The 26,175-nt window shown below is 44.2% G+C and overlaps 1 protein-coding gene across 1 annotated transcript in view; it reads right to left on the reverse strand.

Moving 5' to 3' along the window:
* Positions 1–2,711: 2,711 nt before the first annotated feature.
* MDFIC2 (MyoD family inhibitor domain containing 2) overlaps positions 2,712–26,175 on the reverse strand; it is a 55,962-nt gene continuing 32,498 nt past the window's right edge. Inside the window, exons 3-4 of the mRNA XM_075573649.1 lie at positions 5,494–5,715; positions 2,712–3,223 (exon numbers count right to left, since the gene is read on the reverse strand). Coding sequence (XP_075429764.1) covers positions 2,967–3,223; positions 5,494–5,715 — 479 coding nt within the window. The 3' untranslated portion in view covers positions 2,712–2,966. The remainder of the gene's footprint in view (positions 3,224–5,493; positions 5,716–26,175) is intronic.

Below are 26,175 nucleotides of genomic sequence, written 5' to 3' on the forward strand. Positions count from 1 at the left end.
CTAGTTATTGGTGCTGGGGTTACTATATAACCGATGAGTCCGGATTGTTTATTAAAGGGACACAGAGTCTTCAACTTGTAGCCTGTAGAGAGCCTTGAAGTGACCCCTAGAATAGGGGGGCGCAAGATTTTTCAGGGGGGGGGGAGCGGCGGTTGCACAGGCCTCTCACGCTCTTACCCTAAGGCATTTAAATTAATGCCGGGGATCGCGTGAGGCCTCTGCAACTTCACTTATTTTGTCGTCGCCATGGCAAAGCGCGGGGTCATGTGACGTCACATTGCCATGGCAACGCGGTGCCACGTGACCCCGCGGCATCAAGGTAAGAGGGGGGGTGTGGGTCACGAGCAGGGAGGGAAGCTGCCCCGGGGGTGGGGGTGGGGGGCGTAGCAGGGAAAGATTGTGCACCCCTGTCCTAGTCTGTCTTCTTCTGCTAATGCCATTGTAGTTGCTACGGTAATGGAACTCTTTATGGTACAGATGTAATAAATGCTTGTAAAACATCTAAGTATAATCATTTGTAAGTCTTTAAAGGTATTCAAATTGACATTACACTATTTTCGTGGCCCCTTTTCTGATTTGGCGTCTTTGGAAAACCAGTAGAAGGGCCCTGTGCTAAAGTTCTGTACGTTTTGTGCTGTACCTCAGAGGGTTGTTGTCACTTGATTTACCCATCATAACTTTTTTAATGTCTGGCTTCACGTTGCGTAGCCAGCAGCCAGCCTCGCACTGATGAGACCCAAAAGGTTGAAATAGCTGTCTGTGAGTAGGGTTACTGGCTCTGCACTTCTTTAACCCAAGCTGTGCTGAAAAGCTGTGTAATAAGGTAGGCATAAGCCTATAGGGATCCATGTTGAGATGGATACGAAGTAAAGAGTGACACTGTGTGCTCATTTGCATGTCATTACCCAGAATCCCTGGCTGCAGCGCTAGTGGGGAAAGACCGGGTTGCAAACCTGTCTGAGACATGCAAAGGCACCCACAAGTGGTATTTTTACCTACTGTGCTCTCTCTTCTAACTTGCTCAACATTGATCCCATTTAACCCTTTGAGTGCCAGAGGGGCCTGCAGCCCCTCCGGCACTCGCGATCACGTTACCACTTCTCCGAAGAGGCCATGCGATTGATCTGTCACTGATGACGGAATGGGTGGGGAGGAACCCTCTTGATTATAGATCATGTCCGGCACTCCCGAACGCGGTCTCCCCTATAAAATTGAGAAGGAACTTCATGAGGTACCTTACAGTACTACTTCATGGGACCCCTGGAGTGCCAGACCCCATAAAGTACTAGCTACATCTCAAAGGCACCCTAAGAATTAAAACACGTTTGTTCCCAATATGTAGCAACTGCCTCGAATGTGGCACCTCTCGGTATATCCCTGTGGGCAGTTTTTTCAAACAGAAGTCCCACAAATATGTTGTTGTACAAATCCCCTTTACTAGATCTTTCTCAGCCAGGTCCCACACGTCATTGCGAAAATTGTCTGGAAGTTGTGTTATGGAGACGACGTGACATACAAGACACTTTGCGGGTGTCTTTGTTGAGGGCTTCCACTAACGTTTCTTAAATTTGATTTGACGAAACTGCCCCGTTTGTTTTATATCTTCCAGAATTTGTGGCACACATGCTGCTGAACAAATATGTAAGATTTACTGGATATTTGCCATGATGCTGCTAACTAAGTAAACCGAAGAGAGAATTTGGGGTCTAAATATAAAAAATATACTGCGTGTCTAAAATTGTGGCTCCCCCATTTCAGTTTTCTCGAGCAACCTATAGAATTTTTTTTAAAGATATCTCTAATTAAACTTAATTAACCAATTAACCCCAGTTGTAATTATCCCAAAGAAAACTTGCTTCAGTGTGTATTTCCCTGGAATACATTGGCTGTTGGTTGCAGTTAAAAATTGAACTTGGGAACCACTGTCTTAAAGCATGAAAATAAGTTCTAAGTAGAGATGTCCGAAAGCGCAAAGTCACAAACTTCGCAAAGTTTGGATTTTTTTGCGGCTGCAAGAAAGTTACAAACATTTTTACCACCAGCTGTGAATATCTCGTTTAGGGTCAGATTCACTAATGGGTGTCAAGCTTTAGCACACGTTAACTCTCATTCAAGAGAAAGGGAGTTAAGGCGTGCTAAACCTTAGCACCCATTAGTAAGTGTGGCTTTAAAGGAGCAATCCAAGCACTTGTTATTTTTTTTTTTAACAAAGGATTGAAGCAGGGGATTTCAGGAACTGAAACCCATTCGTTTCAGCTCCAGGGACCCCCTGCTTCCGGAGATACTTACCTCTGAAGTAGGTGCCGGTAGCTGCTCCGGCTAAGATAGCTGGGCTTTAAAGTTGAAAGCTCTTGCATCACACACCATTAAGCAAGTTGCACCTGATGATGTCACAGCTTCCTATTGGCCCACAGGGTGCGGGAGCTTTGAAAAGCGCCCATTACGTGATCCCTGCTAGCTGAGCACAGCGGCTACCGGGCCCCTAATACCAAGGTAAGTATCTCCAGAAGCAGGGGGTCACTGGAGCTCCCTGCTTCAATTCTAGTGCTTGGATTTCCTTTTTTTCAGGACCACCTCAACACCAACTCTTGGGTTTGTCAAAAATAGTTAGCCAAGAGTAGAGAATATTGGCTAATGCTGGTGAATTCCATCACTTTTCCCAACGTATGCATTTTGTGACCCTGCAGATTTAAAAATAAACTTTGCTTAAATGTTTTGCTAACACAATCTCAATATAAAAAAAATTCCTTGCAGGAACTTTCACAAACAGGGATAGGATTAAACATATCTAGTTACAAACTGCAGATTAAGAAGCTGTTGGATGCGCTTTTTCCCATTACAGTAAGCAAAATACTTTCTAAGTGGGACTGTAGCTTTACAAATGTTAAACCAGGAGACTTACCAAAGGATATTTTATAATGCCAATGTAATATAAAGCAGCATTTTAATTTTAATGGTATATCATTTCAGTGATAACAGATTTCCGAAATCTCTAACGCAAGTTCCAGACATTCACTTGATTCCTGGCATACGTCAAACAAGCCGCAGTCAAAGTCGCAGTTGCAGTTGCAGTCATTGCCAAGATCCTCATCAGACGTATGGTGATACCTGTGAGATGGGCAACACATGTTGGTCAACATACTTTCACACGCATTTGGTAGCATGACCAGGAAGTCGCAAAAGTGGCAGAACAAGCAGGCGAGGATGAGGGACGCACATTCACCTGTCAATAGAGAAAAGTGAAATTCAATAGCAACATTATGTTATAGTATATATGATTATTAATGATAATATTAATTCCTATATAGCGCTGTCCGTAACATTTTGCAGGCATGAGTCCATTCCCCGTAGAACTTACATTCTTATTTATGGTGTCTGAGGCACAGGGAAATAAGTTGACTTGCCCAAGGTCACAAAGGTACTGTAGATTCTGGGATCAGAACTGAGTTGACCCACTCCAGCCCATCAATATTGTAGATGTGATGGCTTGTTATCATGTGAACAATGTATCTTCACATGTCCCTCTGACCCAGGATGAAGTGTGTTACCAGAGGTCAGAGTCACCCAAGGTTGGGGAAGTACACCAAGAACAGACCTGCTAGGTTTTGAAAGTGCTGTACATGACACTTCCATCTATGAAGAATCCCTTAAAAGGTATCACAACCTACAACAAACACGCACTTCTGCAACGCCATAATAGCCACTAGAATTTTTTACTTAATTTCTGAATTTTTTTATTTTATTTTCCCGGTTCTTCAGAAGAGTACTTAATCTTTGCTCCACCTGATTTTTGTAAGACCCTGAAGAAGGAAAGTAGTAATCAACCCACGCAGGCAAAATATGTCAACATCTAGATAAGCTCACATAAGTACAACTAACTTCCAAGCTTGGTTTGCAATATGAAAACCATTAAATTGTGGAGACTGCACATTCATATTACATTTTGTTCTTCAGCAAATGAGCTGCAATAATTCTAAAATGAAAAGATTTTATAGGGTTACACTGACACATTTAATTGTATGAAATATACAATGTAGAAAATGTAATCATTTTACCCAGTAGTCCATGATGTAATTAACGCTATTCTTATTAGGTACTGTATTTTACATTTATGATAACCCCCCCAACCCTTTTACACCTAGGTAACAGATATTAAATATAAAGCCAAAGAAACGGTGACACATTCTAAGCAGTGTTATACATGTGAATTGCTTTTCTTAAAACATCATTATTTTTTTACATTTATTCGGCTGTGTTTGGAAACTCTAAGAGGAATGGGTAATAGAATATACAATCTTTACTTCTTCAGACATTAATATTCTGAATTGGGATTTAGCAACAAAAAAAAAACCCCACCATGTTTTAATAATAATGTTGCAGCACACACACTTTGATGTGCAGTAAAGATGCTTTTAAATTCCCTTCAGAGCACACACCATGAACTCTGCTAATGGATATAACACATTTTATAAAATCTGCATATGTGAGCCCTTTTAACTGGTTTTAAGAGTGATGGCACACATAAATAATAGATAATAACAATTAGGCATCTATTCCTATTTGGTTCAATAATAACGCCACCACAAAGTGTGCAAAAGGAGTACCCAGCTGTGTTCCATATACTACAGCCAATCTGTTTTAGCTCCACTGTGAAATTGTTAACATTTGTTTCTCATGTACGGTGTTGAGGTTACATAGTACACTATATAGTACATTGTGCAGCATTGTACACTAAACCAGGGGAGCTCAACTCTAGTCCTCAAGCTCTCCCCCCCCCCCCCCAACAACAGGTGAGGTTTTTTAGGACATCCCAGCTTGAGGACAGGTGGTTCAATCATCGGAGGCTCAGATTGAGCCACCTGTGCTGAGCTTGAGGACTGCAGTTGAGCGCCCCTGCATTGATGTATATCTCAGATAGTCCTCACGTTAAGATATACTTACACTTTTAAAAATGTAGCTCTAGAAACCATAAATTAGAGCAACTCAAGAAAAAATATTAGGAAAATAACACCAATGCTGCTTTCTACTGCACTGGAATATAGTAATTGAACTATAGAGAAGGAGCGGCTCAGTGAGTAAAGACACTGACTGACACTGAGATTGCTGCAGGGGAGCCTGGTTCAATTCCCGGTGTCGGCTCCTTGTGACCTTGGGCAAGTCACTTTATCTCCCTGTGCCTCAGGCACCAAAAACATAGATTGTAAGCTCTACGGGGCAGGGACCTGTGCTTGCAAAATGTCTCTGTAAAGCGCTGCGTACAATTAGCAGCGCTATACAAGAACATGCTATTATTATTGAAGAAATAATAAAGCAGTGATTCTAATGATGAGCAATAAGGGTTATAAACCTTTTGAAAACCTTCAGAAGAGGGTACAATTATAGGAGGGGTTTTCGCCGTGTTTGTATCAAGTGTATTTTAAACTTGTTATAAAAAAAAAAGTCGGACTGAAGCATGTAGGCAATTTGTCTTTGTAAACGACCAGTTAATTTTACCTTCGTTATCTGTTTGATGTGATGTTGTTTTGTTTTCTTCGTCGTAGGGAAGTATTTTGTTGCATTCATCACTGGAAGAGAAAGTTCCATGGCGCGTTTTCTTCTCATGACTGGGTTCCTGGAAGGATTCGTCCTCTGTTTCTCCGGTTAGTGTTGCTAGATGTTGGTGAGCGTTCTCTTTCCTGGATTTGTCTTCCGCGCTTCCACTTGCAGGGTGCTTCTCTGAAACAAGCAACTGTGAGCAATCAAACCGGCAACCATGTATGTCCACTTACCTAGCCGGCTCTTTTTTACATTCATTGTATGGAGCTAGGAATTTTAATCCGGCTTCTCCTGTTTTAAACTATCTGCAGTGCCCGGCTTTGCACGGGTTGTGGTACTCTGGAGTCATCTTTTCCATTGCCGACTTGAAACTGTGAATCAATCGATAATGGTGCCCTCTTTAACCCGATCAATAATTACACCTTCCAGTGAGTGAGGCTGCACACCCAACTATAAAAGCCCATGAAATTGACTGTTATTGTTTGTTTTATTAAAAAGTTCAGTATAAACATGCATTACCTCTGTGACCTTTATCTTTCCCCACATTCTCTCTTTCTCTACCACCTTCTCTCTCTCTCCCTCCAAACCCCTCGTTCTCTCCCCTGTCCCCCCTACTCCCCTCATCTCTCTCCCCTCTCTCCCTCATCTCTCTCCCCCTCTTCTCTCTCTCCCCTCTCACATCCTCCCCCCTCCTCTCTCTCCTTCCCCCTCTTCTCTCTTTCCCCCTCTTTTCTCTCTCCTTCTTCTCTCTCCCCTCTTCTCTCTTTCCCCCATCTCTCTCCACCCATATCTCTCTTCCCCCTCATCTCTCTCCTTTCCATCACTTTCCTTTAATATCTTATGATGTCCCCATTTATTTCCGCCTCTCTCTCCTTCTCCAGCATTCTTGCCTTCACCTCGCATCAAAATGTCTCTCTTTCTTTCTACGTCTGCATTCTGTGTAAACGTTTTAGCTATCTGACTCTCCATACAGTATCTGCCACCAGGCTATGTGCATGTTAGATACATAGCCTACCAGGTACCACACCCTCTGGCTGAGTTTCCTGTCAGAGAAATGTTAATCACTCATAGAATGAATGCGTTTAAATTAAAATATCACCTAAGATACTCCTTAATATACCTGCAAAGTTTCAGGTTTCTAGGTTTCATGGTCTTTCATCTATAGCCCTGACAGACAGAATCTTTCATTATTATAATAGATTGGCGCAGTCTGCACACCCACACTGAAGCTATGTCAGCCATCATGCATACTGGCAAATACTGTTTCCAGCCCCAGCTCTGGGACCTGTCTCTCAGTTCTTCCTCACTTCCGACAATTCCGGTCCAAAGAATATGACAGTGAACGCCTTTTCCAGCAATTCTCCATGGAAGAGACTTTAGAGACTGATGAAGGTCCCATCGCCCCATTCCTGCATTATCTTCTCAGTTTCATCTTCCCTTTTGTAAAAAATTCTGCAAGCACAGTCGTAAGTTCCAGCTCAGGTATCTTTACCACCATAGAGACTCTATGTTCCTTTTTCCCTACTGTAGTCGGGATCCCCTTTCTCACTCTAGATGTTGGGGGAGGGTGCACTGCATAGAGAGTACTCCGATACGGACGCTCCCCGTCATGCAAGACACCATGTTCTGGTTGGCACCTGTGTGGACCTAACCTAGACAGAGGTTGCGCCTGCGCAGAGTGTTTGGCCAAAGCCCGCGAAGGAGGAGAGTGCTAATTGGAGGGAGGTAGCGAGGCATGGGTCCAAGCAGCCCCACGGAGACCCCGTGATAGAGTTGAGCCAATGGGCTGAGAGTTGGGAGGAGGAGGAGGAAGGGGTTGCGCGCACGTTGGCTCAGATCTGGCTGGAGAGGAGAGGAGACGGAGCTTCGGAGTAGGGGAGGCCAACCGCCCCTGCGTAGGCCGCCTGCCCCAGGCCCAGTCAGGCCCAGTCAGGCCCTGAGTCCCAGTAGAGACAAGCGGAGCTAGGGATTGCCATAGTGAGGTTCCTGATTCCCGTTAGTGCCATAAGAGCGAAAGCAGGACTGTCTTACTTGGTGGGAGGTCTGGGCTCAGACCCCGCTAACAGCCGCCGCGTGTCTGGGTGGGATCGCCCTGGACCGCCACGTGGGTGGAAGGATGACTTCTATATCCAGCGTAGCCTTTGTGAAGATTGTAGCAGTACCGGGTACCGGAGTACCCGGCAGGTATTTCTACAAGTGCACCAACGGTACCATCATTTAATTCGGGACACTGTTGCTGCACAGTCACACTCACATATACATATCTATTCTGACTCACTTGAGGGTGGGAGGACATATCCCAAGGGGATTGGACACGGGGTGGGATCACCCGGTGGAGGGACCCAGGAGAGTTGGCGTCCGCCGTGACGCAAGTAGAGTGTCTCCTCTAGGGAGTGCGCTGATATCATATATGTGTAAGGTATTGCATGAAAGTAAAGTCGTTTGGTTAAGGTATCCTGCTGTGTGATGGTATTTATCGTGCATACGACCTGCGAAGGTCCACTCCCCCTCTGGCGGGAGCTGTCGCAGGTGGAGGCGCTGCACCCATTATAAGTATTGCGCGAGTACCCCAGGCTCTCCGTGGCAGAGACTTAGGCCCTGCGAGCCTACAGGTGATACAGCACCGAGTAGCGGCCTGTGTTCGATAGGAAGCAGGGCTACACTACATAAAGAGGTTCTCAGTTGGGGACCTCAGTCAATGTTCATCGGTCACTCTGGAGTAAGAAATATGTCTGAGTACTTAGCTGGTGGCCAGAAATTCAATTCAATACAAAACTTTGTAGCCGCTTATGCTGCTTGTGCTCAAACCAAGGTGTCCAGAGTCCTCCTCTGAGGCCTTCACCAACTATTGCCTATCCCTGATCAGCCTTGGATTAATTTGGCAATGGACATTATTATAGTCTCTAGGTTCAGGTTGGTGATTCAATATCCTACCTCAGCCCTATGGATCCGCTTCCTCTCTTAAGACCAGCATCGTTATACTATCCCTCTCTCTCCCTCCCTCCTCTACTCACTCATCCCTATCTCCTCCTCCCTTTTCCCACTCTGCCCCCTCTTCTCACTCCCCCTCTCTTTTCTCTCTCTCCCCCTCTTCTCTCTCCCTCCCATCACTTTCCTTTAATACCTTAAGATGTCCCCAATTCTATCCGCCTCTCTCTCCTTCTCCAGCATTCTTGCTTCTTCCTCCCATGACGTCCTCTATTTCTTTGTCTGTTTTCTGTGTAAACTGGATAGCTAACTGACGCTCATTATCTACCACCAGGCTATGAGCATTATGATGTCACGTACCAGATACGTAGCCTACCAGGTACAACACCCCCAGGCTGACTTGCTTGTCAGATACATTTTAATCCCTTACCAAATTAATGTCTTTAAATAAAAATAAAAAAGAACACACAGATGCATACCCCTGGGGTCTCCTTAATATGCCTGCAAAGTTTCAGGTGTCTAGGTTTCATGGTTTGGGAGTTATGGCCTTGACAGGCAGACAGAATCTCTTTTTCAATGTTTTTATTGTTATAGTTTATAGATACTGTGCGTACTGTAGTAAATACAATCTATAGGGCCATGTTTCCTAAGCAGTCTTCTTCCATATGGAACCTTCTAGTACTGGAACACACCTTACAGCCCACTCAAGTCAATGGGCTGTAAGATCTCCTCCAGCATCAGAAGCTATCTCACTGCAGAAGACTGCATAGCAAATTTGGGCCATACTATCCATTGTCGCAGAAGAATTAATTGTCATCCTCCAACAGAGCAATTTGCCCCATAGTTTAGCCATAGTGCTTAGCTTCTGTCAAACCCTAACCAAATTGATCTTCATAAATCACATTTTCTATAACCACAGGGTGTTCTTTTTTTGTGATAGCAGAATGTGATTTAATTTCTAAATGAAAATAAAACTAGAGCCCTCCCACCTGGATAATAACAAAGGGATATAAAGGTTTGAATGTTTTTTGCCCCAATTATGGGCGCTGTGACATAAAGAGGCTGATAATGAAAAAAAGAAGACATAACAATCTTACTTAAAGATGGGTACTACTCCAGAAGTTCTGGACCAGAATCCAGAAGCTTCTCTACGAGACTCTAGGTCTCGATATCCCACTGGACCCTCTGACATATCTGGTGGGTAAACCTATAGATGACCTGCCCTCCCCAATGTTAAGGCTGATCTCCTCTATCCTAACTGCCACCAGGTGCTCAATCGCAGCGGCCTGGAAACAAATAAAAGCACCTTCCAGTACAGTTGTCAATAGAATAAACATGGTCATGAGCATGGAAAGGCTTACAGCCATGCTGAAACAAAGAATGCCTCAATTTTACAAAATCTGGGAACCGTGGCCGGGTGCCGTCCCCCACAGATCCTTCCGATCCTAGCTCTAACATGAACCCCAAGAGTACCGGAATTGGAGTCGACTGCCTCGGTACATTCCCTTTAACCCCCCCTCCCCCCGTCTCTCTCTGTCTCTCCCATCTCCCCCCTCCCTTTGTCTCGCCCTTTAACCCATCTTTAAGTAAAGAGAAAATCAGTTTATTGGTGTTGATTTATACAATCCGCAGTCATGTGCCTATGACTTCACTGTCAGTGATAATATGCTATTACTGTTTGTATTTTTGTTGCAAAACCCCAATAAACGAAAAAGATTGGTAAAAAAAAAAAAAGATGGATACTACACTACAGCTGCAGCGGCCGTTATTCAAACACTTCACGCGTTGTGTACATCGGAATACCCATGCCATGACGCGGGATGTCTTCCACCTTACCGCCTTATGACGCGAGTGCAGCGAGTGCAGAAAATTGCATTTTAAAGTTCTGTTTTTTAAACACCTGAAATTGACACAGTAGCACAGTACTGTACACATTGCAATTCATTCATTTCATTGCACCCAAAGAAACAGAATCCATGAAATTCAACAAAGCAATCGCGATAAGCGCGGGTGCCTGGGGCGATTGGCCGCGTTCATGCTGCGTGGAGTACAGCAGAGCACACGAAATTGGCGCCATGATTTGTTTGAATAATGGCTGCTGTAGCTGTATGTAGAAATGTTCAGGATTAGTGCATCCGATATATGTATATCTTTATTTATACAGAGCATCCATGTACGTAGCGCTTCACACGTGACATAATAATATAACACATAATGGGAATAAGCGATTGAGACATAAAAGTAACAATAGGAAAAGGAGTCCCTGTCCCAAAATAATGGTAAGTAGGAAGGACATACAGAGACAGTAGGAAGGTGTTCTAGTAAGTGCGCCTGTAAGGGGCCACGGTCGATGTATGAGATATATAGTATCAGCCACAGAGCTACCCATATGCTTCGTTAAGGAGGTGTGCTTTAAGATGGGTCTTAAAGGTGGATAGAGGGTGCTAGTCAGATATTGAGGGGAAGGACATTCCAGAGGCGTGGGGAAGTGAGTCTGAAAGGTTTTAGGTGGGAGAGGGCTTTAGATACAAAAGGGCTAGAGAGAAGATATCCTTGAGCAGAACGCAAGAGTCGGGACAGCGAAGGATTAGGGCTGAGATGGAAGGAGGGGCAGAAAAGCGTATAGCCTTAAAAGTGAGGAGGAGACTTTTCTGTGTAATACGGGATTTGATAGGAATCCAGGAGAGGGATTTCAGCAGGGGAGACGTTGGGACAGATTTAGGAGAGAGTAAAGTGATTCTAGCAGCATCATTTAGGATAGATTGAAGGGGAGACAGGTGAGAGGCAGGAAGGCTGGACAGTAGAAAGTTACAATAGTTGAGAAGGGAGAGAATGAGGGCATGCTGTATACTTTTAGCAATAGAGCAACAGAGGAAAAGGTGTATCTTTGCGATGTTTCGGAGGGTTCAGCTGTATAGTTATTAATAAACATGGTGGTGCGTTTTAAAGAGATCGGAGAGTGTGAAGGAGAAGTGAGTGGTCAACAGTATCAAAGGCAGCAGATATGGGTAAAAGGTATCATAGGAGAGTCTTTGACTGAGCCACTGATTGAGTCTCCTTTGCTGAAGAAGGGATAGCCTGAAAACCTGACCTGTTGGTGGCCACCAAGGACTGGAGTTGGCCACCTCTGGTTTAGAGTGACAGTTGCTTTGTATCGAGGAAGCAGGAAATATGGTGATATTTCTTGTATTTGAGGCTGCATGCAATAACTTCTAGCTCTGATCATCTTTTATGCCAACTACAGGTTCATGCTAAACTACAGTACTTAGCTAAAGTTTAGAAGAAAGGGAGCCATATGCATATCAGAGTTACTACTTGGGGTAACATCCCTTCATCTACAGGGTTACCAGTATGGTTAGCGTGTACCGGGCCCCACCCTGTGTTGCCATGGGATCATGACCTCACAGAGAGTACATAAGGGGAGGGGAATGTTTGAGAAGGTTAGGTTCCAGGAGGACAAGAGGAGAGCAGCATCAGGGTGGAGAGATAGGGATGTTTATTATACAATAGCACAGACCAGGTCCCTCTCTTCTTTATTGTGTTGTACAGGGACAGTATCCTGGTTAAGTTAATATTCTTCTGGAATCCTAAGGGAGTCCAATATAAGTTTCAAAGTATGAAAACAGCATGCCATAGAGGGCCTCTGTAACGATGACCCTGTGTGTCGGCGGATCGACTCTAACCATGGATCTGCATTAACAGTCCTTTCCAGCTGCAGGGAAGTGGCAGTTCCCACACAGACCAAAGGTATTGGGGTCACTTGTACAGGACCCGCTAGGAGTGCCAATGGGCCTAGCATTGCTGGGATAATACAGAGGGGTATCTCGAACAGAAAAGGAGGGGGGCCCAGGTCTCAGAACAGTTAAGCATCTAAGAGATATACCTCCATCTGAGCGTTGAGTAGGCATTGATGGAAGCACATAAAGCATCGATAACAATAAAGAAATAAAGTGCCCCCATGCCTGGGGACCTGAATAAAAGACTCTTGTATGACAAAAGTTCCTGGCATCCATTATGCCACAAACTTGCTACCTCATCACCCAGCCACCTGAATCCAGCACCCTGAGTCAAGGGAACCCATGTGGAGTAGCCATACATACAGTAACACACCAATGTAATCTCCCTAGAGGCCATGCAGGGGGGTTACGTTAGTATTAAGGGCACATGGTTGTTTAAAACTGATTATTTTGGACTTCACTGAGAGCACAAAAAAAGGAACAGACATTGGTGCACATGCATCAGTGGCGTAGCTATAGCACTGGCAAAGTCCGAGGGGCCTGCTCTCTAGGGTGACCATATTTGTCTGCGCAAATCTGCTGATCTGCTTGCCAACTGCGCATGCACAATCGGCACTTGCTGACTGCGCATGCGCGATTGAAATTTGCTGGCTGTTCGTGCGCATGAGCGATCGGCGTATGCCGGTTGCTCATGCGCATGCGTGACCGGCAAGCTCCGATCATCCATGCACAGTCGATCACGCATGCGCATAAGCAAACAACAACATGCCTAGCTACGTCACTGGTTATCATACCCGTTCCACCCTTAACGCCGGAACGGATGCGATAATCCGTAGTATCATTTGAAGCATGTGCCCAATTGACCAGATATTGCCAGAATGCACAAATCTATGCAATTTATCAAGCTAATTAAAAAAGTGGGAAAATTGTTAGTTGGTCTTCTGAACAATGCTATGAAAGATCATGGGAATTAAAAAGGAGAATATATACAGAATACCAATACCTTGTTCAACATTGATCAATAAATTAAAGTCGTACATGCTGTACCCTGTTTAAGGTACTGTATAGGTTATAAAGATTCATTTTTATAAAGCTTGAACATTTTCACCAATGAGGACAGAGAGGAATCTAAATTATTGATATACTACTGTCTGTTCATCTTCTTTGGGCTATATATTAAATAGATGGGCAGAAATGGTTGACAGATAGAAAATCTTTGATGATTATGGAGATTGCAGAGCTATTTACTTGCAGAGATAATTAACAATCAATCCAAATTATCACACACAGTCAGACTTCCTGTAATTTGAATTGCCTTTGCAAAAGGTAATTCATAAAGACAAAAGTTGTATAAAGTTACTGGTGTGTAAGAAAATGAAAGTTATAGATGTTTTTTTTTTTTTTAAATCTTTCTGCATTTGACAAGATTATTCATTCAATATATGAAAAAGATTTTACTTTCTTGAAGAAGTTTATTTTTAAGACTATCCTATTTATTTTCTAACAGAGCAACATTTCTGTTAAATAATACACTAGTACTGTTAGAAACCATTATTACTAAATGACAACTGAACAAGTTCTTAAAGCCGCAGTCCCCACTCTTTTAATTTGTTATATATATTCATACATACACACCTGACCCTGCTGATCTGTGGTTCTCTAACCACCATGTTTCCGAGATATTGCCTATGTGAGGCACACAAAAAACTACTAATATGGTCATGGGGTCACCAATAGAATGTTGGAACGTCATCTCCCGATAACACTGTAGCTTTCTATATGCTGCTGGAGCTAGGTTGAACCCTGTGGCTATATAGCAGGGAGAGACAACTGCAGTCCCCAAAAGCTACCAACGGGTCATATTTTCAGGATATCAAAGACTGAGCCACTGATTGACCCAACTGTGCTGAAGAAGGGATATCCTAAAAACCTAACCTGTTGATGTTCTGACTCATGTGAGTGAGTAATGCTAAAGACCACAACAGTAAGATGGGTAAATGAGTGAATAGCCAGATACTTGTGGGGGGACCCCTGGACATAAGCTTGATAGAAGACAGTTACTGGGATGCAAGTCCTGGATAATAAGCTCACTAATAAGTGACGCTAATGTAAACAGTAATACCAGGAAAAATAAGCATGATCACACCCTGGGATGTACAGTACCAACTGTCTTAACAAAGTCCTGAACAGGAAAACATGTAGCAAGCGGTTAACTCACTCTGAGTGCTGCAACGTCCGTGCGATCCACAGGTAAGGGGTCCCCAGGTGTGCTTCTGTCCGAAGGGTAAACTGATAGAAAGGAAGAGAACTGGCAGAGCACTACTGTAGATATCCAGAAAAAAAGTAGAGAGGAGGGTGCGTATCCCATAAAAAAGTTATTTATTGGTCATGGAAAAAAGGGCAACGGAGAGCCCCACCAACGTTTCACGCTTCTCAGAGCGCTTTCTCAACTGCAGTCCCCAAAAGCTACCAGCGGGCCATATTTTCAGGATGTCCCTGCTTATCCCATTCACAGACTGAGCCACTGATTGACCCACCTGTGCTGAAGAAGGGATATCCTAAAAACCTAACCTGTTGATGTTCTGACTCAAGCACACTGTGGCAAGTGGTAGAGACAGGCAGTCAACTCACTCCTCGTAGATGCACCTAGAGTCCTTCTTCCTTTTGTGCTTTTATTGTAAAAAAAAAAAAAAGGAACAATAAACAAAAAGGGGGGGGAACTGGGCAGGTGGCAAAAGTGAGGGAGAGGTATGTTATGATCATTCTACCAGGAGATGGGACAACTGACTGCTCCTGAAGGCTGCCGGTTGGAAGAGAGAGGCCTGCTTTTCTGTCCATTCAGGAACAAGTAATGGGGTAAACCACTAACGGGAGGATAGCCAAACCATCTCAGATTTGAGCAGAGGGGGGTTGCTAAGGCAACAGGCTGGGAAGCCACAAGGGAAAGCATCAATGTTGCAAATGGCGACTGAAGAGTAATGGCTGCCTCAGAACAGGGACAAACATGCAGAGAGGTTCCAGGATGGTTGGTATCTCTTGAGGACTGGAGTAGGCTACCCCTGCTATATACCGTAGTGTCCACGAGGTAAGTATTTTTTTGCCTGGTAGAGGAATTGCTAATATCTCAAAAACCGCGAGGTCTCCGGAGGTCGGGAGACCACGAATCCGTTAAGGGGATGTTAAAAAAAAAAAAAAAAAAAATGAAAATACCCTGCCAAACGAGCAGAGAAAACATTGGCGACTGTTGCTTTAAAATCCACTCTCAAAGTCACAGGAAAGAGGGTGCAATTAACGGTCTCAATTTCTCCTTTTATGCAATTATTACCAGTTCAGTTTGTGGTTCTGTCTGCATTATGTCTTTCATCAATTTAATGTTTGATCAGAGTGTCTGAAGAAATAAAGATTATGCTACCCTAGCATAAAAGCGTGGTTAACAATTTTTATATTTTGAAGCTGAACTGTATGGATTAATAATGGACTGAGAGCCTGGAAATACAAATGAAGCCAAATAGGCTTTTAACAAAGCATTATGTACAAATTGGAATCATTTAGTGTCAATGTTATATATGAATATGAAAAATAACATCATAATTAGAAAAGAGGCTGAATACAGTACAATGTTACAGTGGCTACCAGTATACAGCATGTAAGGGTTTCCAAAGCACCAACTATTAACTAAATTGGGATTGTATCCATGGCTGACACATCCACATTCATTGACAAGGTTTAACCACTTACTCTGTAAAAGATCTTCAAAAGACTGATTGCATTGTGATCTGTTTATGACTGATATGGTTTTTAAATAGAGTTATCTACAGTATTCTTCAGTCTTAGGATTTACATTAATTTAGAATTGCTTCTCTCCTTAAGGTGTCCTTAACAACAGTTTTCTGTACAAGAAACCCTTTTGTGCAACCTCTCCTGCTAGCTCCACACATCCAGATTGCACAGTACTGTATATATCTTCCTTATCAAGGCTAGGTCTGCTTTACTACGGGAAAACAATCAGCGCCGCCCTTTGCTAGAATAACAAGTTGAAACATTAGTTCTTTCTTCTCAAAAGATCTGCTTTATCTGGACCTCCCAGGGGTCTAAGCCGACAGAAAACCACAAGCCATAACATGTTTCACACCCAGTGGGTGCTTCCTCAGAGGCAGGGCCGCTGACAGATTTCCCGGGGCCCAGAACAAGAGTTTTGAAGCCCCCCCCCCCATGCCGGTGGCCTTGCGAGCCCCACCTTCACACCTTTCTTTCTCTCCCCCCTCTCTCACTCTTCCCCCCTCTCTTCCTCGCTCACTCTCCCCCCTCACCCCTCTCTCTTTCTCCCTACCTTTCTTGCACCCCCTCTCTACTCTCCCTCTCCTCCCTCTCTGCTATAACTCAATTACCCCCTTCTCAGTCAATGACGCTCCCTCAATCCCCCCTTCTCCCACTCATTCCCCCCTCCTCAGATACAAGCACCACTAACCCCCAAATACAAACACCACCACCCCCCAGATACAAGCACCACTAACCCCCCAAATACAAACACCACTACCCCCCCAGATACAAGCACCACTAACCCCCCATATACAAACACCACTAACCCCCCAGATACAAACACCATTAACCCCCCAAATACAAACACCACCAACCCCCAGATACAAACACCACTACCCCCCCAGATACAAACACCACTACCCCCCAGGTACAAATGCCACTAGCCCCCAGGTACAAATGCCACTAGCCCCCCCAGATACAAACACCACTACCCCCCCAGATACAACCACCACTAACTCCTAGATACAAATAACACTACCCACCCAGATACGCACTTACCTTTTTGGTGGTCTCAGACCCCTGGTGCCCCACTCTCCCCAGCTGCTATGGGCCTCTCTCCAATGCCAGGCCTGCCTCTGTCTCCCATCAGGGTGTGCCAGAATCTGGGCCCAACTTCCAGGCGTGCCCAGCTTCTGGTGCACACCAACGGGAGAGAGATGCCCGGCGTGGGAAGAGCCGGGCCCCAGCGGTGACAAACAGAGACCTGGTAGCTGAATGCAGAAGTTGGGCCTGATATCTGGCCAGGCCCAACTTGCAGTGCCGGCCGAGCAGCCACCAGGTGCGGGACTCTTGTCCCAACTCTCCCCCCCCTGTTGGCGGCCCTGCTCAGAGCCATGCTTTACTACTGAAGAAAAATTATAACTTCGTACAATGTTGAGGATGATGGTTCAAGCCAGATGGACACTTCCTAAGCACCAAGTCATCAAGTAGTAGTCAAATATTAAAGATGAGCAGAGGTGTGGCAGCACTAGATTTATCATAGAAAACAAAAATAGTATGTGTAACCCTTCTATTTCTAGACTTCAGATGGATACCTGGTGCTGAGATGGGGGCCCGAGTCGTTTATTGCTACTCGATATGCAACACGTGGCTTACGGTCAGACAGCAGGAAATAAGTACACGGCGTTTGTGATATAACTGATTTTATATAACTGTTACCAAGTCTTAGGAACATTGTGATCCTCAACAAAGGATCACTGCACTCATGATACAGCATATATCATAATACTTCACATAAACGCTGCACGGGTGTATGTCAGTGAGTATTGAGAGTGGGCCACCCCATCCTGGGTATATGGGCCTGTGTAATGGTGCCGGCACAACATGGGAACTCTTAATGCACGAAAGGGTTGCGGGCCTGTACTTTCCAAAGGTGCCACTTTAACTGCAGCCATTGAAGGTCCCCTCTGACAGCGCCTGAGGCCCCGTGCAGCTCCCAGGCGTACTCCCCTGACTTTGGTAATGGGACTCAAGCTGGCCCTCGGTAACTCTCGATCGAGACTGGAGGCATTCAGGCTTGTGCAGATATGACTCATGCCTGTCATGCCCGCCCCTCTTCAATGCTCCTCTTTCTCTTAGTCCCACCTCTTCCACAACCTTTGTTACTGGCTGCTCTTACGTCCATCATCAGTCACATGTTCCTAGCACATGAGAGAGAAACCTGCCAGGGGGCAGTGTGAGGTTATTGCTTGTATCACATAGGGGGTTACATATGGAATTTACATATATCAAAGACAATATTTTTGACTATTTGCTAGTAGGAATGTTTTTCTTTCTTGGCGCAGAAATAGATCTCTTAATAAACTCTCACTTTTTTTTACACTAAAGGTGCCATGGAGTGCCAGCTCGTTACTTTCCTCATGGGTGCAGAAATAAAACCATGGTAGAAGCATATTTACTGAGGAACCTATTACATTTTAAACATGACAGTAAAATAATGCAATACAATAAAAATAAAATATTGCCAGCAAATGTGGACAATTATCCCACCTTATTTTAATAATGTACTTAAATATAGGCAGGTTAAGTAAATGAAGAGATAGAGGTGGAGTTAACAAATGCGTGTGTTATATACGAAAGGGGATTTTCTATATTGGCCAAAGTGGCCGGCCGAGCTGTTTTCGTCTGAAATTCCCCATTGAGGTCAATGCAGAATTTTGCCCCAAAACGGACCAATTGGCCATTTCAGCTGATATAAAAAAAGCCCCAAAGTATCACAAATATCAGGGACTCCTGTTTTTTCCTTGATATTTTGGATATCATTGTGTCTCAGGCATGCCATTTTTTCCATGTATGTACTGTATTAGCCTCCACCATCTCTTATAATAGACTGAGCCAGCCCATGTATATTCTGGAATGTCACTGAAGACCACCTCCAATTTGTTTACATTCTTCTACAGAGGTGAAGGTGACCTGCAGACCAAAACACATTCCTCTTACTATAGGTGAGATTCTTAAGAACTGCTGGGGCAGTCCAAATATTCCACCAAGATCAGTATCCTTTCTCTAATAGTGGCAAGTACTGGAAGACCATAAGAGTAACCAAAAGGCCAGGTTGTCAAGATTTCTCTAGTCAACACTTAATTAAACAATGAAACTACAGTGGCTCAAGTTATCACTGAGACTACTTGCTTAGGTATGGGCTTTCATGAATGCTTGGCCTGTGGTTGTTCTTGGGGACAGAACTTGGGAAAAGCTGGTCTAGGTAATCTATCAAGGGGTATTCCTGGTTTCTGCTGGTGATATATTTTCCAAGAGCAACTCAGCACTCAGCTGTCCTTTTCTACTGCTCTGTTATACTGTTTGTCTATTTTATTAATGTAGCGGGGTACCCCCTGGCTACTATTCTACCCAATGGGCTGGCAGTAAACCCTGTTATTTACAGGCTTGCCAGTAGTTGGAATGGGGTTTTCCCCTTCACCTTTGGTACTGCACTTGAGTGACAGCAGGGAGGTGGTACATCCTGTTGTAGCTGGGACAACGGGGTGCCCGCCTTCTGGCTGTACTTAAGGGCAGGACCGCCCTAAATTTGGAGGTTGTTCCTTCCCTCTGAGGAAGAAAGGTAACACGACTGGGAGCCTGAGATTGGGGCCTACCCATGTGCTCTTCCCTGTGGGGAGGAGTGAGTGTGAACCCATACCTCTGCCTCCGCTAGGGATGTGGGGAAGAGCTAGGACGGCTGCGGGTGCCCTTGGCCTGTAGTGACGGTCCATCTCCAGTGAGAGCTGATCTAAGGAGACTGTAATCGGCACAAGACTGCTGCGTAGCTGTTGTGTTACTGCAAAGTGTGTAGTAATAAACCATTCCTGTTTGCAATATACCTCCCCCGCCCCAAAGTCATCGCGGACAAATCAGCCCTCTTGTTACCAGCAGGTATGCACCCCACACACACTGTAATGGCTCCTATCTGCGATGGGGGGAGGGAGGGGGGAGTAAACACTGTTACATTCACATTATATAAATGTAACCCTGTTGTCCCCCCCCATACCCCCCCCACCCCCCAATCGCAGATAGGGTCTATTATGGGGAAAGCTACACCAGTTACTGGAAGTAGTGGTGCATACCTGCTGATAAACAGTAGCCCTGAGTCTCCCGCATGATGTTAGGGGATAGCAACAAGACAGGCTTCTGGGGTATAACCTGACTCGTACTCACGGTGACAGGGCCTCCATCTCTTGCAGCCCCCAGGATATGGGGGGAAGTCTCTGCTTGAGAGTCTCTTTCTCCTTCTTCCCAATAGACTTCAATCTCAGGACAGAAGTATATTAAACAGTAGGTCTTTATTCACTATGCACACAGCACTGCAGTCACTCAGCAGATCTAGGGTCTGCACTCCCAGCCAGCAGGCACCATGAGAAGTCCTAGCTCTTCCCTTACTCTCTGATAGAGTAAGGGGAACAGTCTCCCACCGCTCCCCTAAGGGAGGGCACACAGTGTGCAGAGCCCTGCACACTGCTCTTGGATAGATACAACAAATTATGTGCATAGAGCCTACACTACCATTGTGACTATGGGGCTGGCTCATTCAAATTGGAGATCTTAGTTACTAGATTGAATATCTATATCAAGGGGTGCACTGTGCTCGTGTAAATGTGAAGCTCCCTCTACTTCCATTTATGTCACTGTGGGACTTTGGCAGCCCCAAATGACAGACATAGTAGATGCCAAGATGTTACAGCATGAGTTCTAATATTGGAGCTCCGATCGTTATATAATATAGGCGTTCCACGCAGTATCAGCAGCGATGTACTCACTCCAGTACAGGCATTTTCATTGCTTAAAGCACGGGTGGTCAACTCCAGTCCTCAAGCCCCCTCCCCACACAACAGGCCAAGGTTTTAAGGATATCCCTGCTTCAGCACAGTCGAAGACTGAGCCACGGTGCTGAAGCAGGGATATCCTTAAAACCTGACCTGTTGGAGCACCACTGGCTTAAAGGGGGGCTTCCCAAACAAAGATTAAAATTAAACGAACGATACAGCTCTCATAAGAATTGAAGCTTAGTGAATAGTTAGAACCTATTAAAGATGAATGCTCGCCCTTCCTGGGCCACCTGAGGCCATGTTAACTATGCGGTGACATAAAATACCTCCCGGAACCAGAAGACACCGGTAAGCCCTTTCATTTGATTTGAGTTATTTGATAGTAGTAGAAAACGGCAGCGTAATGATGTGTGTGAATGAAAGTAGATGTGTATTCTGCTCTGAAAGAATGCCGATTAGGAATCATCACCTTAACACTCCTGTCAGCTTCACTAAAGCATTGTGGGATTTTTTTTGTCCCACTTTTCCTAAAATATGAAATTCTATTTTTTTTTCTTTTTCAGTTCACTGCACAAACTGAGATGGGTGTTTGCACCCTCTGTATATCCTGTTTCCTCCCGTGTTATTTGACATGTTGAAAGCGCACTACACCTGTTCCCCACCCTATCATCACTACTGCTGATCAGTTGCTATATGAACTGGTGACAAGTATCTCACTGTATAGTGAGAACATTATTCTTTTATCCCTTGCCTGTATCAGCAAATAACATTCATGTTAAAATAACGGTATGTTATTTCTAACTCTGCTGCTATCAAAGCAGGTGCCAGATACAAGACAACTGATACATTTAATATGCTTGCTTCCTTATTTAACCCTTTAGCTGCTTGTGTACATGATACAATAAACTGCATTTCCCTATTGAATGTTAAGTCTTAATGCAGCAGAACCTGCCTAATTGTACTCATTTTTGTCAATGTAAATTTAATTATAGGATTGAAGCGGGGGATCTCCGGAGCTGAACTGTGTTTATTTCAGCTCCGGGGACCCCCTGCTTCCAGAGATACTTACCTTCGTAGTTGCTGACAGTATGTGCTGCTGGGGAACTGTGTGCCTAACATAATGGTGTTGTTTATATGTCCTACGTCACGCGGGCCAATAGGAAGCCGCGACGCCATTCCTTGCGGCTTCCTATTGGCCCTTATGTCTCCTGAATGAAGCATCAGAGATCTATCAACAATATAAATGTCAAAGACGTTGAACAGCACAGACCATGGCTTTAACCCTTTGAATGTCAGAGTGCCCTCCAGCAAATCTCCGGCACATCTCGATCACGTGATGTCACTGATTACGGAGGAGCCCTCCTCTTCCATTCCCCTAAGTGCCCTATCGTATTCTCGCCTTGTAAATGAGCAACAAAAGTCCAGGTTGTAGCCAACTACATCATAATGCCCCTGTAGTGCCCGACCCCGTGACATAGTGGCTATTACATAGGGTACGCAAGGGGTTAAGTGGTAGATATCTACAAAAGAAAACCGCCGTATCAAAACAATTATCAGGGGATATGTTCGAGACAGCGTGTATACTCATTGGTTTGTGAATGTTGTCTAGCTCTCATGAGCTTGACACACAGGTAAAACGTATTTCTTTCACACAGGATTTAGAGCGAAAAGACCCACTAACTCTCCCTGAGTGGGATGTGAGAACCTCAATGGAACTGTGAGTAAGTTCAGTAATGCCCATACTGTGTGTATATATATATATATATAGTACTGTACACTACATGGTCTGTGCAGTTAACTCATTTCTTCATATAGAGTACCACAATGACTGGACTGCATAGGCAGAACTATTTATATTTTGCAAATGGCTATTTAGTTAGCACATTGGGATTTTTGTGTCCTTCATCCTTTTTCTGTTGAAATGACAAGAATAGCAACGCAGGCAGCCGTGACCCCCGGGCAATAGACAAAAAGAGGAACCCATGCTCAAAAATTCCTAATAAATACTATACAAACTCTCTACATTTATATATATATGTATCGCCCAAAGAAGAGAGCAGTGTATCTCGAAAGCTCGCACAAATAAAAGCATTTAGTTAGCCACAGAACGGTATTGAGTATTTGTTTTTGATTATATATATATATATATATACATACTGCTGCGGCCGAGTTTATTCGAGCATTTGCCCGTTCTCGGCCGCAGCAGTAACCTGGCGCGCGCCAGAGGGTGCCGGGCGCGCGCCGAAGACACGGAGGAGCGCCCTCCGATCGGGGCTTTCTCTCTCCCGCTGCCGGGTCCGCCGGGTCCCCCGGAACCCCCTGCCGCCGTCCCCCACATCGCGGGACACCAGGGCTCCCTCGGGGAGCCCTGGACGCACGTGCAGGGGGCGCAGGCACCCGATGACGCGTGACCGCGCGTCGATGACGCGCGGCGCGTCGATGACGCGCGGCACGCCGAGGGAGTGCGGCTAGCATGCCGGGGCATCCCCAGGCTTGCGGAGCTAGCCGCACTCAAATAAAATGTGCCGCCTCTGTATATATATATAGTCATTTACTCTGCACTATATAAATATATATATATATATATATATAGTCATTGTATGGAGATTTGCACTCACGGTTTAGTTTAGGAGGCAGATGCTTGTCCCATACGTAGCATATAGACGTGTGGTAACCAGGGGCTCCTGATGACCAAAGAAGACAGCACACTGCAAGGTTGATCAACCTTGCAGTGTGCTGTCTTCTTTGGTCATCAGCATCCCCTGGTTACCACACGTCTATATATATATATTGCAGAGTAAATTACTTCAGTATTAGGTGATACCTTGTTTATTTGGACTAACAATTGGTACTAAGACAAGCTTCCGATAGTTTTCTTTCTTCCTCAGGTCAACAATACTGATTTACAAAGATTTCTTTAGCTTAACACATATAGTAATTCAGAAATCAATCTGAAACATGTGACTGCTTCACATCTTGTGTGTATATATAACGTTATATAGATCGTCATATATGTATAGATAGATTATGAACGGTGTTATCCATGACAACACCTAAACCATACCAAAAACACAAGAATGATAATAAGGAATTAAACTATGACAGATTGGGTTCTTCCACTGCTAATGTCTAAGAAAGTACAAGGCTCTAAATAAACCATTATAAAACACCCCAAAGTATGTGATCAGCTTATTTTTACGTGAGCATTTGTCTCATGGAAGGCTTATTTTCTTGGTTGTGCAAATTTCCATGAAAGTATTAACACAATGCAATATGATTTGGGCTAAATGTTTGAAGAAATTATAAATCTAGGGTTATTAATTTCTACAGCCAATGTAAACGTATAGCCATGGAAGAGGTTTTGAGTTTTATGACTAATAATGACCTTCCATTGCAATACGAGAAGATTTTAATAGTCCTGGTGATCTCGGGTGTAGTGATTCAACTGATACAATAGTCCCATTAAATGTTTTAAGGAGGTGATGAATATATGGAACCATGTACTAACTTGCTTAATGAATGCACTTCTGACTCAACCCACGACCATGAAAAAAAGAGATGATTACCCTAATACTGAAATGGTAGCTTGTAATAATCTTCATCAAGTCTAAATTAGACTATTACTGTATATACAGTTTGAGTATTAGACACCATTTTTCTATTTATTTAGATAACCCTACTTTTAAGCAGCAATACGTATTTCATTTATAGTTTGTTTTTATTACAGGATTGAAGCAGTGGGTCTCAAGAGCTGAACCCCCATTCATTTCAGCTTGAGGGGTCCCCTGCTTCCAGAGATACTTACCTCATTGGGGTGATGATATCTCATCAAAGTGTAAATGTCTCACATCATGCGGGCCAATAGAAAACCACCCCAAATGATATCATGGCTTCCTATCGACCCGAGTGACGCCATTTGGTTAGGCCCACAGTTCCTGGCTGCATAGGTACCGGCACTCCGTGAGGTTAGTACCTCGGGAAGCAGGGGGTCCCCCAGAGCTGAAATTAAAACAGTTCAGCTCCGGAGAACCTCTTCTTCAATCCTGTAATAATAAAAACACAATAAATTAAAGCAGTATTGCTGCTTTAACTTAAAACTATGCATATACTACATGGTTTGTTTGTTTTCAATGAAATAATCGAAGAAGGTTACGTTGTAATTAAGTGGTAAAGTCTATACAGTGCGAAACTGCCAATCGGGCCATTTTTGGTCGCAATTCCCCATTGACCTCAGGGTAGAGCCACAGAGCTCTGTTGAATGTTTTGTTGGGTTGTTACCCCATTTAACGTATCGATAGTCGTAACGCAGTGTAACAATGCGTTCGCATTAGCCAGCGTAATATCCGATTGCTAATTTTTAATGGACGTCCGACATATTCATTTGCGAATGAGCCGTTAGCATAACATCGAATATCCCCAAATCTCTGTTAATGTTAGCGCATGGAAATAATGGGGAGGGAGAGGTCGGACTTAGTAGCGCCTCCACTTGTATACGTGTCCCCTCAATCTCCCCTCCAAATAAATGAAGGAGTGATGCCTGTGCTGAAAAAAGAGCACAACTGAGGAACCCTGGGAGATATGCTAATGGCTATGTAATGTATATTTAATTGAGTCCCATCCCACACTTCCTAAAAGGATGTCAATAAGAACTATATTGAGTTGACAAGCCTACGGCACCTAGTGACTGAAAAGGTGTACTGGTGTCAGACCCAACAGGGTTAAAACCCACACGCTCCGTTACTTTGGGCATTAGCTCTAGTAGTGTGAGATAAAACAGCTGATGAGTAGTGGCTAAAAAACACTCTTCTTCCATGAGACACCTCCTGGCACGGGAAGACACCTTACAGCTCATTTATTTAAATAGGCTGTCATGTATTCCAGCACCGAAGGTGCTTTATGACAGAACACTGCTTAGTAAATATGGCCCACTGTCTTTATCCTTTATAAGATTAGAAGTACTAACTCAAGTCACCAGGTCACTTTGTTATAGTACTTTCTCTCTGCAGCTGCTTTATTTGCTGTGCTTCACCCTGTTTTGATTTGTTTGTGTTGGAAAACGTTTGTTTTATTTAATCTCATTAACTCATAGCCCTCGGTACAGATGTTATTTTGTGCTTGAAGTTCTTGCAATGTAACAATCCTTATCAAAGTTCAACAAAATAGCTATCCCTTGGAGATATGTTAATAGACAGTGACCACCAAGGCCATCAGCTGGTTTGCTCACACTGCTAGACCTGATGCGCAGAGTAGCAGAGGTTGTGGGTTCTAATCCTGTTGGGTCTGACATCAATACACCATTTAAGTCATTAGATGCCTTAGGCTTGTCAACTTGGTATAGTTCTTATGGACATCCTTTCATGACGTGTGGAATAAATACAGCTGGAGACACTACT

Source organism: Ascaphus truei, chromosome 17, assembly GCF_040206685.1.
Source record: "Ascaphus truei isolate aAscTru1 chromosome 17, aAscTru1.hap1, whole genome shotgun sequence".
NCBI classification, from domain to species: domain Eukaryota; kingdom Metazoa; phylum Chordata; class Amphibia; order Anura; family Ascaphidae; genus Ascaphus; species Ascaphus truei.